Raw genomic sequence first — 21,729 nt, forward strand, 5'->3', positions numbered from 1 at the left:
TTCCCAAAATATTATATCTCGCAATAAAAAATTAAAGAAATAGTTCATTCATTCTTTTAACATTCAACAGAGCAATGTTCCAGTAGCAAACCCCAGAGGAGTTCTCTGCCCTCATACAGATTAGATTTTAAGGGGAGGGAAAGCTAATAACCAGGCCAGACAATGAAAAGATAATCACAAACTATAACAAGGGTCATAAAAGAAACAGAGCATGCTAGGAGGATTAGGCTTAACTGCAAGTAGCACAAGATTCTAAGTCATTGGGCTTTAACCACACCTGTGATTTAGCCAGTATGTAACAGGGTTGCTATAACAAATTTTTAACTCTGGCATCTACTCTGATTGATCAGGGCCCTATTTTATTTGGTTGGATCAGGTTTATATGCTGGACCAGTTGCTATTTATGTTTAATATTGATTATGGCTTTAAAAGTATATTTCTCTCTTTCTTTAACACTAAAGAAGGTCAGAGGTGGGGTCTTCAGAATGCATAAGGCAACTTCACAAATTTACCAAGGGTCCAGATTTGTTCATCATTCTCAACATATGATTTCCACCTCATAGACCAAGATGGTTGCTTGGGCTCCAGCCATTATAGATGCATGGAAAACGAAGGTGAGAAGTGGGCTATACTTTCTCCTCTTAAGGATAATTAAGTGTTTTCCCAATAATCAAAATGTAGTCCATGGCTGCAGGGGAAGTTGGAACAGGAAGCTTCCTCATTCTTCATCCTGAGTGGTCATATTAGGCAGTAATTCTATTACTTAAAAATAAGGGAGGTAGTTGACATTGCTGCACAGGGTGATGTGATAGAGTAACTGATACAGAGGGGGCTGCTTTAAGTAGGGTAGTCAGAGGCCTTCTCAGGAAGTTGCAGCTAAGGCTAGGGCCCAAAGGATGCCAGTGAGCTTGCCATGTGAACTGTGAGAAGACAGCTCTAGGCAGAAAGAATGTCTTACTTCAAAATAGATTGGACTTCTGCTCACAGAATGATTTTGACCTACTTTATAATATTATGCAACAATTGAGTTTTTCTGGGCTGGGGTGATAATGTTTTCTTCCTAATTTTTAGTTCTCCAACCCTCAAAGCATATTACATTATGGGAATTTTTGAGTTATGAAAGAAATCAACTGTTGTCATCTTATAATTTTGAACCTGGTTGGAAGATGGTCGAGAATATATTGAGTATTAAAATACTATTTTATATATTTCTTAGGGATGTATCTATGATATATTATTTAGGTGAAGGTAGAGAGAGGTAAGTAACCAAGACAGATAAAGTGTGCATGTAGTATGTCTTTGAAACTACCATGAGTGGTGTAAATAACATGCCAGATTCAGACAAAACTACTTACAAATTAGGATATTAAATCACAACTCACATTACAATAACGTGATTTGGTTTGGTGTTCACTGGAATAGAGCCGATCGTATGGAACTAATGTGATGTTTTGTGTGAATGTCACATTAGTTATGCATTTGTTACGTGATTTTTGTGGGTGCCAGAATGTAATTCATTGGAATAAACAGAACAGCCTAGTGGCATTAAAGTCTCAAGCTCTAAAGAGAAATTTGCCTTCACTAAACCTTCCCATACCATAATTAAGGTGACGTTCTATCCAGTGCATTTTCCAAATGAATAGTCTACATTGACATCAAGCAAAAGAAGAAATCGGTAATACTATTTATTTCTGAAGATTTAATGTGAACAAAAATCACTATAAAGTAAGTGCTTTTTGTCTAAACATATCATGCAATGGCAACATACCTCACTACAGAATCCAGAGATGGTGTGCATGGATACATGTCTGTGTTTAAAAGCTTTCTCTTTAGTCTGTTGACCAACCCACGGGAGAGGGTTACCACAGAAATCATCTCTCTCTGCAAGGTCCTTTTTAATTGGTTGTTTTCTTCTTTAATTCCACGTCTAAGTGGGTGGTTAGACTATCTAAGACTCTAACCTCCTTAAATACAGTCATTTTTTTTTCTCTCTCTCTGACATATTACTGCCTCTCCAGGAACTTATCTGGGAACAGTATCAGGTCCTCTCTGCTCTCAGATCCCATAACATTATTTGGATTTTTGCATTTCCCTAAGCTTTGGTCTAATAGTGCACAGAGTCCATCACTCTGGTACTCACCAATATCTTTGTTCTCCTTATTCTCTCTCTAACCTTTCTTCCCCCCAACTGGAGACTTTTTTTTTGGACTCTGTTAAGGGAAACTTTGCTTTCAAGTATTTGAGATTTGTTCTATTTTCCTAGGAAAAGCTGCCTCCACATTCTGAAAGTACAGCCCCTCTAAGTTCATAAGCACAGAATAATTTGAGTGTCAAAAAGTTTTAGACAGACCAAGGAGGAAGTTATAATACTGAGGAAATGTTGGGTTATATTACAAAATATTATTCTACTTAAGAGGTGTGAGGCAGAGACTGGGGAGTGGACAGGAAACGCTGTCTGGGCTGGGGAGATGTCGGGAGTGGATGTAATGTGGGGAGCAGACGAGCACTGTCACTGTAGCAGGTCTTGAGTAAAGGCCTAAGCAAAGGCAAGGTCTCGCTTAATGGTCCCAAACTCGTAGGCAAGTTCTCTCTTGGAAGCTCTGCACCTAGCCAAAGAAAGGCTGTAAGGGATGTAGCCTTCTACCCGAAATGGTGTCTCAGATGCCCACACATCCAGGTGTACATAGCATAAATAAAACCTTAACCACAACAAGATATCTGCGAAACAACTCGCCTTTCGGTGGCAACAGATTCCGTTATGGCTCCCTCACAGACCTTGAATCCCTTCCAAATGTCTTTGTGCTTAATTATAAAATAAACATGCTGAGCTAGTTCGGGGTCACTTCTCCTCCATTAGAGGAAAGTGTCCCACCTGGCCCCAGCTTTTCTTTATGCCTTTGTGTCTGTGTCTTTCTTGATCTCTCATTGCTTTCTCTCGGGACACTTAAGTCAGCCGCGTGGGCCGTGGCAGGGAAAGAGCAACAAAAGTTAACAGAGGAATGATCTAGGGTCTAGGTCCTAGGAGGCAGGATCTGTCCAAGTTACACAGCAATCAAGAAAGACCAGGAACCAGTAACCTAGGGTAACTAGGGTAACATGTGCTAGGGTAACAAGTGCTAGAGATGAAAGGGAGACAACAATATAAGAAGAAAGTTTTTAAAAAGAATGAAAAAAGACCTGAAATCTTTGACATGTTCCCCATCCAGTGTGGAGTTTACTTCCCTCTTCTTGAATCAGAGAAGGCTTGTGATGGCTTGCATCAGCAGAGTATGGTGGAATGCTTCGTGATCTCTGAGATCAGGTCATAAAAGGTCAGGGCATAAAAGGCCATGCAGCTTCTGTCTGGGTTTTTGGAACACTCATTCTGGGGTCGCTCCCTCTTTGCAACCAGCCACCATGCTGAGAGAAACCCAAGCCACATGGAAAGCCCACGTGTAGGCAATTTGGTCAACTGTTCCAGCTGAGCCAAGACTTTGAGTCATTCCAGCCCAGGCGCCAGACTTGTGAGTGAAGGAGCCTCCAGATGATTCTAGCCCTCATCCGTTGAGTCACCACACCCGCTGTTGGAGTCTTCTCAGCTGAGGCCCCAGATAGCATGGAACAGAGATGAGGAAAGTCATCCCTCTGTGCCCTGTTCACTTCTTGACCTACAGAATCTGGGGGCATAATAAAATGTCTTCTGTTTTGTGCCACCATGTTGAGATGGTTTGTTATACAGCAATTGATAAGTGGAACAGTCAGGAAACAAACAAGAAAAACACTGGAAAACTAGTGGGCTAGAGTTACACATTGCTGGGTAGAAGACCAGTCCAACCCCCCCCCGAAAATCAGTCTCTGTGACACAGTAAGAGGTAACATTTATTGAATGTTAGTCTGTGAGAGACATGGGTCCTTTGATATGTATTAGTGCCTCACACTGAGACAAGGGATATTATTTAGTGCCATTTTACAGATTAGGAAAAAAGAGGGGAAGAAAAGGTAGATATCTTGATCAAGGTTATAAGGTAGTGAGTGGGAGCACAGAATTCAAACCTAATCTCCCTTCAGCATCCACATTTTTTACCACAACATTCTACAACTTGGTGTGGTCCAGAACTTGCATGGGTCCTGACAAAAAATCTGCAGGCTTAGAGAATTTTTTATTAGCATATTTGACGAAAGAAAAACAACAATTAGTTTTCTCATTTTGAAGCTCTATTTGAAAGTTTTATCATTTTATCATTGAAAAATGAAGTTTAACATTTTATACCTTTTAAACACTATGACCAAATGCTGTTTGGGCTTTACAATTTCTAACAACTGAGATATTTGGATAATAGTAGAGTTTTTATTAACAGACAAAAGACAACTATTGTTTGAAAGAAAACACCACGGTATAAACACAACTGAAAAGAACAATTGTCACCATGTGTTGCCAAGTGTGGAAATAAGGGTTTTCTATATTTTCTCATTAATCGTCACACCAACCTTCTGATATGGGTATTTTTACTTCTCTTTTCTAGATAGGGAAACTGAGACTCAGAAAGTTTAAATTATTTCTCTAAGGTTACTTGGTAAGAGACAGACACTTCTAACTCAAAACCCTGTGTTCTATGTTTGATGTCTTAAACCAAAAAAGCAAGCAAACTACCAATATAAAATCCCAAAGTTCTTCTCACATGGCTTTGTGTGTTTTTTTTTTGTTGGTTTTTCCCTACAGGATAACCCATGGGCTCTATCTGAAATTACAAAGTAGTTATAAGGGTTTGAAATTTGAAAATTTCATAAGGCAATAATCTTTCCACAAAATTTGAACAACAATACTGGGGTCCCATTATTTAAATGCATAAAACAAAGATCATTTTAAGAAAAATGATAAAAGTATATTGTTTCAGAATAAAGGGTAGTTATTTAAACAAAGTACATTTAGGTTTATGGAAAACTCAAACAATTTTCCTGGTTTTTCTTGCTTTACCATAAATACCCATCTGTGAATGTCATGCTCTGGACAAGTATTATTTTGTTTGGAATGCTACTTGCGAATCAATGTTTTTGTTGACTTCAACAAATGTTTTCTTTTTTTGAGTTGGAGTCTCACTCTGTCGTCCAGACTGGAGGGCAGTGGCACGCTCCCAGTCACCGCAGCCTCGACCTGCTGGGCTCCGGTGATCCTTCCGCCTCAGCCTTCCAAGCAGCTGGAACTACAGGCGCGCACTACCACGCCCGGCTAATTTTTTGATTTACTGTAGAGATGAGGTCTTGTCAAGTTGTCCGGGCGGGTCTCGAACCCGCAGGCTCAGGCAATCCACTCACCTCAGCCTCCCAAGGTGTGGGATTACAGGCTAAGCCACTAAGCCCAGCTCAACAAATGTTTTTTGTTTGATTTTGGTGCATGTGCACACATGCAAGCGCATGTGTGTGTGTATGTGTGTACGTGCACACACGAATACTTGTGCATGCATGGGCACGTCAGTGTGTTGCCCGAACAGAAAAAATATATCAATATTGCTGGCTACTTTATATTTTGACGGGTGGCTCATGACAAGCCATCACTGACCACCATCTAACAAAATAACTAAACAAGTTTAGCCTAACTTTTTAAGTTAAATGCAAGGGCCTAAACATTCAATGAAACCAACATATAGTGATCAAATTTTAGTATGATCTCATGACAAAGAAACCCCCAACAAACACTAACACAATCAGTGTGTATGAAATAGAATAACATTATAGTATCATAATGTATTTCATCCTCAAAGTTTACTTGGATTTTGACAAATGAAGAAACAGCCTGCATTATCCAAGAGTTGTTCTTGAGGAAACATGAATGAAAACATCATTTATCCCTGATTCTGGTGACATTACAAGTTTGATAAAGTTGAAAATGTCCTTCCCTTCTGCTTCCTAACTTAAGCTTTGTTTCATGCCCAGCCCTCACAGCCATAACTCAGGAACAAGCTTAATCCCCACAGTCTCTACTCAAGGCCTGATTTCCCTTCTGCTTCACCTTCTTCCTTTCCAGCATTTGTTTTTAACCCAGTTTTCTATTTGGACTGCACCCTGCTGTATCCCTTTCCAGCTAGAAGTTTGTGGAATAATCTTCTCTCTAATAACTATAGCCACTATAGTGCAACAATAGCCACTATCTAATTCCAGAACATTCTCTTCTGTACTCAAAAGAAACCTGTATCCATTAAGCAGGTACTTCCCATTTTCCCTTCCCCCAGTGCTTCTCCCTGTCTTCTCGCCTCAACTAACAGCTCTCTGAACTCTGCATCCTGGTGTATTAACCCCGTTTCTAGCTTCTGTAAACTTGATGTTTAAACATCTGTCCTACATGCATATGTTGGACATACTTTGTCCTGGACGACCTAATACTTTGCCTGAATCACTCTTCCTTGGCTCCCCCTGCCTCCCTTCTCACCAATCCATGCTCTTTGGGAGGAATCCTTCTCCCATGGTTGCCCTTTCTCTCTCTCTCTCTCTCTCTCTCTCTCTCTTTCTTTCTGTTGGAGTCTCACCCTGTTGCCCAGACTGGAGTGCAGTGGCCGCTCCCGGTCACCGCAGCCTCGACCTGCTGGGCTCCGGCGATCCTTCCGCCTCAGCCTTCCAAGTAGCCAGAATTACAGGCATGTGCTACCATGCCTGGCTGATTTTTTTATTTATTGTAGAGATGAGGTCTCGCTGCCCAGGCAGGTCTCGAACCCGCGGGCTCAGGCAATCCACTCACCTCAGCCTCCCAAAGGCGCGGGATTACAGGCTGAGCCACCGAGCCCGGCTTTTGGTTGCACTTTCAAATTCAAACCAATCCAGACTCTCTACCTCCAACCAATCTAGACTCTACACCTCCAATCACCTCGCTTGTCCACCTGTCCCAACCACCCAAAGGCCAGGACTAGACAAGTAGGGAGAGCCTGAATGCTCCAGAGCCCACTGAAATGATCCGAACTGATCAGTTCTAAACCTGCTTTCCCTGCCTCTCCCATTCCTTCCTGTATAAATCACAATAAAGACTCTTGCCCAAAATTCCCTGCTCTGCTCTCTCTTGTAACTGACCCCTGTGTTTCCCCACATGGCTCCCATGACATGAAGTGCCCCCACCACTTGAGATTGTAATAAATTATCTTTCCAATGGCAATTGTCTCCTGATCTGTTGGTCTTACCCTATCTCAAAACATCTAATACACTCTATTGTATTACACTCTGTTACTATCTTTCCTGCTGGCCTCACTCAACACAAAGTCGGGAAACAAGGTACTAGCCCAAGCTCGGCAACAGAGCAGATGTGTGACCTTAGAGATGTCAGTTAACCTCTCTGGGTCCATTTCTTTATCTGTACAATGATGAGCATTTCTTAACATTTTATAACACATATCCCACTTTTATGAATAGAAGAATCATATGCCTTGATTCTCCTCCTATGCATATGAGTCTTTACATTTAAGAAGTGGTCCCCGACACTTCCCCAATAACAAGAAACATTATTGAACAGTTATTTTTGCTTTTTTCAGCTAAAAAAATGTCATGCTATTTACCACACTTAAAAAAAAAAAATCTGTGCACCCTGTCTTGTCAAGAACTATTACGTGAGTCATTACACATGGGCAATCACTCATTCATTCAAATATTTATTGAGATGCTATTATGTGTCAGGTTCTTGGTTAAATACTAGGGATATAAATATGAAAAGTATATGAATAACTAGTATCAACATATTCTGGATCCAGATTTAAAAAGCAACCTCTGCCCTCCTGTATTTATAGTTTTAATGTAGGAATGCTACTCAGGATAGATGAAGTTTTAAAATGTGGCACACATTTCTGGGGGGTGGGGCATAAGGGTAGAAGCTACCTACCTATGATCTTGAAACTGGGCCTTACTAGCATCTTACTTGGTAAGCAAGTTTGTGAACCAGATGCATCCTCCCAAATGCATGCCTTTTTCACCAAGTAGATTGGAGCTGGAAAACAGGTTTTGCTTTCAGAAACAACTGTGATCAAGCAGCTATAGCCACCAAGAATTGGGAAGCCATGTCCAGACTCAGAGAGAGATACTATGGCCCTGACTAGTAATGCCAGTCAAGGAAGTAGTGTCAGGAAGTGGTGATGGGGGAACCATGATTTTTACCACCCTTGAGCTAGAGGCTCAATATCAGAGAATGATTGTTCATGTCATTTACTACTCAGAAACACTAATAGAAATTGGGTATGAGAGAAAAAAAGTGGATACCTATGGTGCTGTTAGACACTTACTAGAGCAGGATGCTTCTTACACATTATAATTCTGGGACGATGTCAACCTTCGGTGGGAGTAGGAAGGATCTGATCTTAGCAAGTTATCACATATCCCATAGCTGAATAAAACAGTTAAAACTATCTTTTTCTACCGTGAATCACAGCACAGACAACAGCATATGTGTGGTTTTGTTGTTTCTTGTATAGTTTTCAATTTTATACAATGTATATATGGATAACACTCCATAGTCAGCGGTTCCTCATCTCAAACTAGATATGATTAAAGAAAAAGTTCATCTGACAACAAAAGAAAGAAATATGAAATACTATTATCCAGCCTATTATAATAATCTTAATAAACAGATGAAATCTGCCTGCAGGTTTCACTGGAAAGTGAGATATTCTTGCCATGTTTTTTTTTTTTTCTTGCTTCCCATATTACAAAAGAACAACTACATCTCATTAGCTTTGTTTAGGAAACTTACAATATCCTTAGATAGCTTTTAAATTCAAATTCAACTATTCTTATCCAAGCTACAAAGGGGAACTTAATTTGTTTTTGCCTAAGCAGAGAAAACCTCATTAATTTAGATGATCTGAGTTGGAAGGCTAGTAGGAAATAGCAAAAATTCTGAATTAGTATCACTGAAGAAAAGGACAAAAAGGAGGAGCAGGAAAAGGAGAAGAAAGGGAAGGAGAAAACATTTCTTACTTATAATTGAAATGAGTATAATATATTTGTTGGCATAGCTAAGCTATTATAACAAAAGTTTCAAAATGTGGTCTTAATTGAGTAGCCATTTTCTTTTTCACTCAAAAGAGATGCGAGATGGAACAGCTCTGCCGTATTCAACACAGGACATCTATGTATGGAACCAAGGAGGCTGCTTTAGCTCTCATTCTCTCCTACACAGAAGGAAGTAAGAAATGGACATTGCTGGGTGCAGTGGCTCATGCTTGGAATCCCAGCACTTTGGGAGGCTGAGGCAAGAGGATTGCTTGAGCCCAGGAGTTCAAGACCAGCCTAGGCAACATAGCAAGATGCTATCTCTACAAAAAATAAATACATAAATACATACCTAAGCCAGGCAAGGTGGCGTGACCCAGTTATTCAGGGGGCTGAGGCAGAAGGATTGTCTGAGCCCAGGAAGCTGAGGTTGTCATGAGCTGTGATTGTGCCTCTGCACTCCAGCTTGGGCAACAAAGTGAGACCTCAACTCAAAAGAAAAAAAAACAAAGAAAGAAGTGGAGGACGGCTCACATCTCATTATGAAGCATTTAATGACATGGTTACAACTAGCGGCAAGAGAGACTGGAAAATACGGAACCCAGCAAGGTGGCTATGCACTGAGCTAAATTCGGGGCATACTCTCTTGCTAGAATGAAGAGAAAACAGACATCAGGGGCAGGGCCATTGACCTCTGTCACAGTCCAGGAGTTGGAAAACTCTGATTTGCAAGCCAAATCTGGTCTGCTACCTGTTTTTGAATAGTCTGTGAGCTAAGAGTGACTTTTACAGATGAGCATTTACAATGAGTTTGAGGCTAGGGAACACCAACTTTGAATTCCAATTAATCAAAATGTTATTTCCCAGCCCCAAAGAATTCTATTCTTCTTATTGGTAGGTTTTTTAAAAAAAATAGTAGATTTGTATTACAAAAACTATACTCAACTGTCATTATTGTACTTTAAATTTCATCAGTGAAAAAATGTATGGAAATTTGTTTTCTCTTTTGTTATATAACCACATATAAGCCTGGGTAGCTGGGACTACAGGCATGTGTCACCATATCCAGCTAATTTTTTATTTTTTGTAGAGATTGGTCTCGCTATGCTGCATGGGCTGCTCTCCAACTCCAAACCTCAAGTAATCCTTCTGCCTCAGCTTCCCAAACCTCTGGGGTTACAGGCATGAGCCACCACACCCAGGCAGCACCAATATAATATCTTTAACTTTGCTTCTCAGTTCTAAAAGCGTAAAGCATTTACTTTTTGATCCTGTAGTCTGAGTTGGACTAACCTAGTAGAATTTCTACAAAGTGTAGAAAAAATGGTTAAGTGGCTTAACAAAACAGAATCTCATGACCCTAAGGAGTCTGACCTGTGTTTCTAAATACAGTAAAACTTCTTTAACTAGGTCACATATCCAGCAACTTCTATTAACCTTCTATTAGTGGAAAAACAGGAAACTAGGCCAGAAAAAAGTTTCTGCATAGCCAAAATCAAATCACTAAAGTGTATGCATTGTGCATACAGGAAGATGTTCAGACATTTACATGAGGCGTACTTCCCTCATACAAGACACAATTCTGTTAACTGTTAATGACCTGACAGGATTAGCAGTTCTCCCAAGCCCACACCAGAGCTGTAATGGTAAATTGGAACGGGTTTAGGAGGAAAGGAGACAGAATAAAAGTGCTGCTCTCTAGGGCCTCTTAATGCAGGGACCAAAACCTTCATTACATCTCGGAAGCCCCCAAGGACACCACTGTGTTACAGCTCAATGTAATAATGATGTTAAAGATGACCCTGTACCATCAAGCACAGGTAAAATTATATTCATTATATTCTATTTCAAGAGGAGAGAATGATACACTTGAGGAAGCCTATCATCAAAAACAGGATAAAATTTTGGCCATTTAAAGAGATAAGTTCAGCTATTTGTAAGTTAATTCATATGAAAGTTTTATTCTCCCAAGGGCTCATGTAAACGATATGTGATGATGTGTTGCTTGGAAACAAATATTTCCACAGGCCTAGCAAACAGATTCTCTTAACCTAGTACTTTCATCTATGCTTAAAAAGAAAAAAAAAAAAGACTGTATTCTTATGGTGGCAAAACTTGCCAGCCCTTGTCTACTGTTCATGAATATGAATATTTTATATGCAAAGCACGGGAAACCAGCTCAAATAGGTTTAAGGAAAAAAGAAGGAAGCAAACAAAGCTATAAAGGAAATAAACAAGATGGTATGTTAAAAAAAATGCAAGTAGAGTCTCCCTTTTATTTTGGTCAGTGCCTTCTTCTCTGAGAAGGTGACATTTAGTTTGAAACTTGAACAATAAGGAGATAACTGTTGGAAAAGCAAGTAGACACTCATGGGCAGAAAGGACAAGTTGAACAAGGGCTTTGCAGTTTTCAGGGCCGTCTTTTTTCTCACTAAAGAGGCCAAGTCCACCCTAGCTCAACAGGTGGAAATATGACTAGGCATAACCTGTCAGTGTATTCCATCCCTCTGGCAATACTGATTGGTCCAGGATTAAACATACTGGCCTATTTGGACCTACAAGGCTCTGGGAGGAGACAAGTGCTCTTTCCAGGCTGGTGGAGAAACTACAAGGGTGTGTTTGGGATCATCAGCCATTTTGCCACCTCATAGGGAGAGTCTACCTGAAACTGAAGTCAGCACCAAGGGCAGTAGGAGAGAGCAAGGGATGCATGAACTTGTCATTCAAGTGTCTGAGATCGCCATACTGTGTTTCATTCTTGGAGTTTTGCTATGTAAACCAATAAATTCCCTTTTTTGGCTTAAGCTGAATAAAGTTTGGTTTCTGCCATGGGCAACTGCAAATACCCTGACTGAAAAAAAAGTGGACTTTGGGCATGACAGAAGGAAGAATTCACTGGTATTTAAAGGAACACGTGCTCAGTGAGCCCTCTGAATACAGTCATGCAACACTTGATGAAAATCTGTTGAGAAATGTGTTGGGCAATTTTGCTGTTGCGTGAACATCACAGGGTGCACTTACACAAACCTAGATGGTCTAGCATACTACACACGAAAGCTGAAAGCTGAAAGCTTATTGCTCCTAGGCTACACCTGTACAGTATGTTACTATACTGAATATTGTAGGCAACTGCAACACAATGTTAAGTATTTGTGTATCTGAACTATTCTAAATATAGACAAGGTACAGTAAAAACACAGTGTAAAAGATTAGAAAGGGTACACCTGTTTAGAGCACTTACCATGACTGGAGCTTGCAGGACTGAATGTCACTCTGGGTGAGTCAGTGAGTGAGTGGTAAGCAAATGTGAAGACCAAGGACATGACTGTACACTACTGGAGACTTGATAAACACCGTACACTTCATACATAGTCTATACCAAATTTTAAAAAGTGTTCTTCAATAACAAATTAACCTTACTTAAAATATATAATTTTTCTACTTTATAGTCTTTGTTTTTTAACTTTTTGACTCTGGTTACAACCCTTAGCATAAAATGCTGTTCAAAAATATTTTCTTTCTTCATATTCTTGTTCTATAAGCTTTTTTCTATTTTTTTTCAACTTTTTAAACTTTTTTGGTAAATACTAAGACAGAGGTCAGGATCATTAATGCCACTGTCTTCCACCTCCACATCTTGTCCCACCTGAATGTCTTCAGGGGTAAGAACATGCAGGGAGCTGTCATCTTCTATGATAACAATGCCTTCTTCTGGAATACCTCTTGAAAAACCTGCCTAAGACTGTTTTACAGTTAACATTTTTTCAGTAAGTAGGAGTACACTCTAAATAATGATAAAATAGTATAGTGTAATAAATACCAGGAGTGCCAAAAAATGTATACACATTTTAAGAGATGATATCTATGTATCAGAAGTGTTTGGACGCTGATAGTAACTACTTTGAGCACCTCTTGAAGTTGCAAAAGTCAAACATATCTTGTATTAATCTTTTGTTATCATCATATATAATTTTAATAGTTTTTTTCATTTCTTAAAATGTGTATACATTTTTGCCACCCTCTGTACATAATGTAGTTGGTTATTATCAAGAATCATGTGCCATGCACAATTGTATGTAGTATACTTGTATACAAATGGCAGTGCTGCGGATTTATTTTCATCAGCATCACCACCAACATGTGAGTAATGATTGCACCACGTTAGGACAGCTATGATGTCACTAGGAGATAGGAATTTTTCCTCTTCATTAGAGTCTTACGGGACCACTGTCATATATGCTGTCTGTTGTTGACTGAAATGTCACTATGTGACAGTTGACTGGATTTCATTGCAAATGCAGGTCTTTGCAATCCCTCTGGTAGAGGATTAAGTAGGGACTGAGAGCTAGAGAGCTGTTTGTGAAAAACTAGCCAAGAATAATGAGAAGGAGGGAGATACGCCTATAGGGATTTAACAGCTTCATACCTCCCTTTCCATCACTCGAGGATTAAGGGTAGAGGAGAGATCTGGACAGGGCAAGGGATTTGTAAAGGTAGTTTGTCCAGTACTCTTGAAATCTACACCAATGAGTATCTGTTGTTTTGCCTACCCAGAATCCTCTTCTCCCCCTTTGAGGAGTGGGACTGCATGTGAAGCCTAGGTGAATCCCGCCTCCTTTTCCCTTGGTCCTTAAGGTTTAGCTGCTGCTGAGTGAATCTACCAAGTGAACATACGACCCAGACCTGACCAATTGGTGTTTTCCATCTCTGGGCCATGGTGATCATACCCAGGTAGATCTGATCAGAACGAATACAGGAACTTTGCCATATTATCTGGGAAAGAGGTGCTGACTTTCTGGACTTCCAAACTGCCAGAAGGGCCCTCATGGAGAAGATCTACCTGCACAAAGGAGGGCAGAGCCAAGAAAATTAGAGATCAGGCAGATCAAATGCCTTGTTTGAACCCTTAAGCCCAGACATACACGAAGTTCCATTTGATCTTTATGGTAATATGAACCAGTAAATTCCTCCGTTCCACTAAAGTAAAATTATTTTGTTCACTATTCTCAGGCAAAGAGTGGGGACTAAAAATGTATATATATATATATATATATATATATATATACATATTTTTTTTTTTTTTTAAATATATATATATTTTAAAAGACATTGAATAAAAGAAAAATCTTTGATCTTATCTGTGAGGAGTAGAAAAGATGTTTTTCCCTTGAGTTTCGTAATACAGGGTGTTTAAATTCTAGAACAATTTTAGCCAGTACAATAATATACTGCAGGTATATAGTGATTCATGTAGCTTTTATGGGTTGGCCTACAATCAATTAACAGCTGAACTTGTGAGATATAACCACGTCCATCTGTTAGGACTTGCCTGCATTAAAAAAGAAGTCGTTGACAAATGTACACAAATTCTGAATGCCTTTCTTCCCAGTGCTCTTCTACCATAAACCGGTGAGCAGTACCTAAAATTATGAACCAAATATTTCCTAAACAATAGGTTATCCATACTTAAAGGAGTGGGAGACATTCGCTATAAAAGACCTTTTATTTTACCTTTCATGGAAAAGTTACATTGAACGTGTGCATAACCAGAATTTATCTTTTCATTGAAAATGAGAAGATATTACTTTTTCCATTCAAGAATAATAATTTTTAATGGCAATTGCTTTCTTAACCAGAATTTTCTATTTTCGTTGGAGATGAAAACAGAAGATAACTTGTTTTTTCAGAAGTAATGATTTTTTAATGGCAATGACTTCTACTTGAAGGATCATAAATGAATGTAAGCATACTTATTTAGGAGAACAAAAGCAATTCTCCTCAGCTTTAAATAATTTCTGTAAAATCTCCAGTGTTTCCCAAACTATGTTCTTTGGAACCATTAATACACATACACAATTCTGTAGCCAAACAAGACTGGAAAACACTACATATGATTCCTAGTCCTGAAAACTCTCAAGGCACATTAACATAATTAAAATTGTGAGAAGACTTGTGGTGGTAGAGATACCTGTTCAAAATTGTTTAGCCCAGCATTTCCCAAAGCTAACTTTTTCAAAATTAATTACACTATAGCATTCCTCCACCCCAGCCCTACCTCCAAATCCCCATTCCTCAAAGCAACCCTTTAGCCAGAGCTTGTGGAAATAGTTCTATAAAGCAAAGTTTGGGAAACACTAATTTTGTGGTTTCCCTCTATACAGATTTTGCTCTCTGAATAATGTGTAAGGAATTTTGAGTGACAATTGCACCCATTTGGATATATCTTCAACTGATTCTATAATTAGAAATTTAAAATGCAAATTTTTCAAAAGCAAACTGTCTTTACCATTTCGATGTGTCACTGAGATTTATTTGGTTTTATGTATACAGTACTTATATTACTTTCCAGTATATCTGGTAGAGGTAATAGGCTCAAAATATCTATGAATATTGAACACAAATACAATTAAACATGTCTAAATTATATGTATATACAGGGCCTTGACAATTTTAATATGGCAGATTTACTCTGTACATTTTTTGGGGGGATACATGCCTTTTGGGAAAACTGGGATAATGGAAGCTTCTTCACACTCTATAAGATATATATTATGGATTCATGTAAATTATGGGAGAAGACATGAAGCCATCGCTATTGAGCCTTAGATGTGGCAGAAAAGAATTAAGAGATCATCACCACTTCTCTCTAAATATAATGAAAATCTAACTTACAACACTCTTCTTAAACGAGGTTTCCTCATGCTACTTGGCTATGCATTAAATCTTGGCATACACAAAAAAATAAAAACAGGGTAATTCTAACGATTCATTTATGCTGGCTGGATTACGAAGATTAACTTCTCAGATGGTGTTCCAAAGAAGTCATCAAATATAAGTACAATTGAAAATAAAACCCTGAAAAACATTTCAATATTGATAGGAAACTGAAGACAGAATACAGTCAAGACATCACTCTTAGCTACATAACATCAGTGTATATCACAAAGGATTAAAAAGTTTAATTTTCTAGGGAATATAAAAGAGATCTTAGGTTCAGCAAGTCATAGTTTGTGAAAATAATATAATTATCCTCATGGCAGAAGCACACAAGCAGAATGCACAGGTTTAAAACAATTTAAAGTTTAAGTAACTTGTGCTTATGGTATTTTTAAATGTGATAAATCGTGTTTATTATTAATTTTCTTTTTTTTTTTGGAGACAGGGTCTCACTCTGTGGCTTAGCTGGAGTGTAGTAGCACGACCATGGTTTACCACAGCCTCAACCTCCTGGGCTCAGGCAATCCTTCCACCTCAGCCTACCAAGTATCTGGGACTATAGGCACATGTCATCACACTTGAAAATTTTTTTTCACTTTTTGTAGAGACAAGGTCTTGTTATGTGGCCTAGGCTGGTCTTGAACTCCTGGGCTCAACTAAACCTCTTACATTGCCTCCTAAAGTACTGGCATTACAGATGTGCTACCGGGCCTGGCCTTCTAAAATACACTTACAGAGAGCAAGACCTCTTTCTCCAGTGCAGCCTGTAGCTGCTGTCACCTGTCCAGTTCACACAAATCTTAGACCTCTGTTATAATGTAATGTTTTGCCAAATGAGAAGTGCATATCACTGCTGAGACATATAATAATTTTTAGATGGCCTAGAAGGTATTTTATATTTTAATAATGAAGGTGATTATGATGCTTATATAAAACTAGCCACCATTTACTGAGCATTTACTATGTGCTGCCAAGTAAAAGCTCTCGTATATTAACTTGCGTGGTCTTCACAGGACTACTATGTGGTAGCCACTTTTGAGACACAGGGCAGCTAAGTAACTTGCTCAAAATCACACAGCTGGAAATTGGTATAGCTAAGATTCAGACTAGAAAGTTTAACTTAGAGACCAAGCTTTGTCATTGTATAGATTGAATTTTTTTTTTGAAAGAGAATTGGCTTAATAAATTCATTCAAGTTGAAGATGAATGTCTGATGTTCAGGTAACACTGCTGTAACACATAACACAAGTGTGTGTGCATATGTGTGTATGTATGGACAGGGGACTCTATACAAAGGATCCTCCTGGGTTGTGAAGTGTTAGTTACTAAGCAAATACCAGGACAGAAACTTGGGTGAAGGTACCGCTGCAGACCCCTCTGGAGAGGAAAAGTTCCGATTTTCAACTTACCTGATTTTGATTTCTCCCAGAAAAGTATTTTGTTCTAAAAGGAATCTTCCTGCTTTTACACATTGTAAAGATATCACACAGTCATATCTCTAGGAGAAATATAAATAATTCAAATAACTCTGAAAAAGAAAGGCCTCAATTATTATATATTACAATTTAAGAAAAAAATTAAACTTATGAAAAAAAGCTGACAGGTGATCAGAAGTCTTACAGGAAGTTTCTTCCTTGTTTTCCCCAGAGGTTAAACCAGAGCATTTTTTTTTTTTTTGAAAGGGCAGAAGTTGAAGGTCTAGCTAGGGAATAAAGACATGTTTTGTCTGACACTTCTCAATTCAAATCCAACATTTATGAAATGATTCTTAAGTACTGTATTAAAAAAAAAAAAAGCCAGGATCTGGCAGCCTGGGTATGTTAAGCTTTCATTATTGTAAATTTGTATTTTTAAAACCCAGTATCTTTTCTGTAAATATGCAAAGTTTTCTCGGAAAATTTCCCTTTTTGTAAAGCTACCTCTTACTGCAACATTTAAATAAAACTCCTATATCTAAAATGAAGTCTTGGCATTTGGAAGTTTAAAATCTCCCCAAATTCAGAGGGGAAAAACGCTGCATAATTATAGTTCATCTGAGTGCAAGTCATAAAGTAATCAAAAATGTTGAAAACCAAAAAGTAACATCTTCTAGTGGCATTTAAAACAAAAAAGCACTTACTGGCATTTTTAAAATTTTCCTGCAATTTGTTATTCATTAAATCAGAAGAAAATGTGCACTACTAGTTTTTTGATAAGGCAAATAACATTCAAAATTGGCATTAACTAAACACAATTGGCCACCACTATGTGAAAAACCAAATGCTTTAATGAGGCTATCAAGAACAACAGTTCAATTATTTCATTGGATACATTAATATCGATCCATAATATACAGTGCTATGGACCATACAGAAATTATTGCTGCATCCAACAGCAGGTGACTATTATTAACATTACAGTACCAAGCGTCCGCAAGAGACAGTCATTTGTCATTTTATCAAGAAATAGGGTTTTTATACTGCTATCAACATCAACTTTTTCCCAGTGCATTTTTCAAAAATATTAATAAGTGCATTCTTTTGTGCTTTATTTTATGTCTTTTAATTTCCTATGTATTTTATTTGTTCTTATTGCTTTATTGTTTAAAAACAACCAGAAAGAACTTTGTCATCCTACGTATGACCAGGTTGCTTGCATGTTTTTTGGCAAAGTCAGAAGGTTTGGTATTTCCATTGCCCTACCCACAGGTAGATGGACAATTTTGGCATTTTGGCCACTCCATATTGGAGGCCCAACCCCAGGGTCACAATTCTACACCCAGGGATGGGGGGAGTGGTGTGGACCATTTTCTTGTTACCAACGACGAGCCCAAACCACTGCCTCTTGGCTTAACCAGTCCCTAAAACGAGTCCACACTCTATTTGGCAAAAAAGAAATAAATAAAGCCACAGCCAACGTTGTAGCATTCTCCTGGGGGTGCTTACCTGCCACTTTCAGAAAGCGCCTCTTAAAAAGAAGGGGACGGGGAAGCAGGCAACGGCAAGGTCAGGAATGGCAACGGTCAGGGCAGTGGTACAAGATGCCATACTTTCTCTCAACAAAGCTTCCTATGAGGTTGCTTAACCGTGGCCATCTTCCCTTGGCCGTAGGCTAGCCAACCTTGCTTTATTTTTTAAAACTTTCAAAATCAGCTAAGGAAAACTAGCATCATAGCATCGTGATCTTCAGCTTTCACATCCAGCCCCCTCTCCCCCATATAAATATGAAGAGAAGAATAGACAATGCTATGATTGTATCAATGAACACTATGGTACAATTAGCTGTTCATGCAGATTTGCATCACTATTCTAGGAAAAGAGCTATACAGTCCAGGGGGTTGAAAGAATGGGAATGAATTTCCCCTACCCCCTTAAGTAATAAAGCTATAAAACTGATAGCATCATCAATGTTTCCAAGGATTCTCATTGCCCAACGTGCATGGGAACTATGCAGTTGATTATTTTCACCTAAACCATCCATTCACACATCTGACAATTACTGCTCTCTGAATCCTCCATCACCCATCACCAATTCACATTTGACATTTAAACACTTTTTTTAAAAAAACCCTCCTGAAAAAGGTTTCCTGATGAAAGAAGTTGGCACTCTGTCACTAAAATATATTTCATATTAAAAATATCTGAAGGAAAATTGGAAGCTCTTATATTGTCTACATAGGCACCATGCTACAAGTTCCTCTTGACTATAGATACCATCTTGAAACGTTCTCCTACATTATAGTTCAGTCAGTGCTAGTCCAAAAAAGACTACTGCTATATTTAAGGCACTTCATTCTGAATGGATATGCTTTATGCCACTTGCTATTCAATTGTAGGCTGCTACTGAGAAATTCCATTCAACAGCCTGGCTCATAACACTATATGGCATCTGTATAAAACATCTAGGCTTGATACATGTAACACTACTGTTATTGCATAGGACTACACAAGTAGATAATGCACTGAAACTAACTTTACAACATTGCTGCTTGTTAAAACATTGTTAGCAAGTAACAGTAATTTGCCAATACAGTATTTCTTTCTTTAAAAAAAAAATTCAGCAAGTTTGCTGAAACAAATCCCAATTTAAATGACCATAATGGGCGTATTAATGCTATGGTTATCAGTCTCCAAGAATATTGCTATTTTTATATCCTAAAAATAAATATGTAAGTTTCTTTCTAGAAAGCCTGGTTTAACCTATTAATACTACACCTTAAGTGTGTCGAAAAACAGCTCCGAGTGAGACTGCAATATACAAAATATTCGCAAAGCTCTCTTTAAACACAAGACCTTGCATAAAAGTTTTCTTTTGTGAGTGTACAAAGGATACGGAAAACCACCAGTGAGTTGTAAAAATATTGAAAACTTGCCATTTTAAGATGCATATTCTTACAAATGAATACAAACATTGAAAAGAACGATGATAATAAAGAATCTGTACACATCAAATGAATAGTAAAACATAATTTAAAAAATAAAAATAGTAAAGCCAATTAGAAATATGCCCAGTTTGGTTTTCTTATCAAAAGAAAAAATGAAAAAAAAAAGGTAAAACAAACTTTCAGTGCTCCTCAATATTTTACTCTGAGAGGACATTCCTTTCCATTTCAAAATAAAATATATCTTATGAAAAACAGAATCACACTCATTGATGAAGAAAACTGTAACAGCACAGAGTCAACAACGAGAGCAAGATTAAACTCTATTTCAGAGCCTTAGTTTAACTCCCTTCAATTTCGGTTGGTATCAGTTAAGTTTTCTAACCAGACAACCCTCACGAAAAAGCTGCATTTTTTTTTTTTTTGTCTTTTACAGAATATAATATTTCTTTAAATAGTTTGCAGTATAAAGACTAAACAATGCTAGAAAGGTACTGTATCTTTAAGGCAGTACCAATGAATCATACATTTATAAAATGGAAAAGGGTTAATATGGATTTCTTTTTCTTTCTTTCTCCCTCTCTCCTTTTTTTTGTTTTTTGTTTTTTTGGATGCTTTACATTCTTTCAATTAAGCTTTACATTTAATTTCCAAGGAAGTCACAGGCATACAAATCTCAGCTCAAGTTTCCCCTGAATAAAAATGGACAGACATTTCTCTGACACAAAATCTTCTTGCTCAGAAAACTAGTCTGCGATGAATTCAGTTCACAGATACTGCACACTTATTGTACAATACTTTAGAGGCATTTGTAGTTGTAAAATAGAATATACAAGTCTGTTTCACAAAATTCTAAAAATAAAATATATCCTGGGCTATTGATAAAGCGTGAAAAAAAAATTCATATTAAAGGAAAATTACCAAGAAAACCCCTTCAGGTAAATTATTACATCTACTCATCAAGAAAGGAAGCAGTCTGTGAGAACGCAGGCAGGGAGGATTTGCTAACAAGCATGCTCGGTCTCTTCCATGCTCATACTGCTCCTCCGGCTGCTGGTTTTGGAAGCTCCAGGGGACACTGACGAAAGGAGTGGATCAGTTACGCCAACAGGAGAGAGAGTATCGTCCATCAGGATGTCTTCCAGTTTGGACCCCATCTTCGCGGGGACACTGTAGGCTTGGCTGGCCTCACTGCCAGTTCCGAGGTTGTTGTTGAAGGTGATGGTGCCATCCGTAAGATCAAGAGTTGTTGTACAAGTTAGGTCTGTGTGATGCTGAAGGAGGTCTTGGTTGCAGTTCTCGAGAACAGGTTCTTGCTTGATGATCCGATTCACCAGATCTGGGGAGCAGAGACCCGTGGATGGAATAAGGGAAAGTCCATGAGCTCGAGCCTGCATTTCAAGTTCCTACAATAAAAGTAAAAATCAGACATTGAAATCAGTGGAGTATAGAGGATTTCTAGGGCAATGAAACTACTCTGTATGATGGGGTGGGGATACATGTCATTACACCTTTGTCCAAATCCATAAAATGTACAACATCAAAAGTGAATGTAAACTGTGGACTTGGGAGTCATATGAATGTCAATGGAGGCTCATGGATTCTAACACATGTCCTGCTCTGGTGGTGAATCTCAGTATTCAGGGAGGCTGTGCATGTGTGGTGTCAGAGGTATACGGGAAGCAGCTGTAGCCTCCTCTTAGTTTCACTAT

The 21,729-nt window shown here is 38.4% G+C and overlaps 1 protein-coding gene across 3 annotated transcripts in view; it reads right to left on the reverse strand.

The window, feature by feature from the left end:
* Positions 1 to 17,901: 17,901 nt before the first annotated feature.
* MITF (melanogenesis associated transcription factor) overlaps positions 17,902 to 21,729 on the reverse strand; it is a 32,325-nt gene continuing 28,497 nt past the window's right edge. For all 3 annotated transcript variants that reach the window (XM_008054103.2, XM_008054101.2, XM_008054104.1), the window contains exon 9: positions 17,902 to 21,423. In XM_008054103.2, the coding sequence (XP_008052294.1) occupies positions 21,022 to 21,423 (402 nt within the window). In that variant the 3' untranslated portion in view covers positions 17,902 to 21,021. The remainder of the gene's footprint in view (positions 21,424 to 21,729) is intronic.

Source organism: Carlito syrichta, unplaced genomic scaffold (genome assembly GCF_000164805.1).
Source record: "Carlito syrichta isolate Samal-C Ts95f unplaced genomic scaffold, Tarsius_syrichta-2.0.1 Scaffold289052, whole genome shotgun sequence".
Taxonomy (NCBI): domain Eukaryota; kingdom Metazoa; phylum Chordata; class Mammalia; order Primates; family Tarsiidae; genus Carlito; species Carlito syrichta.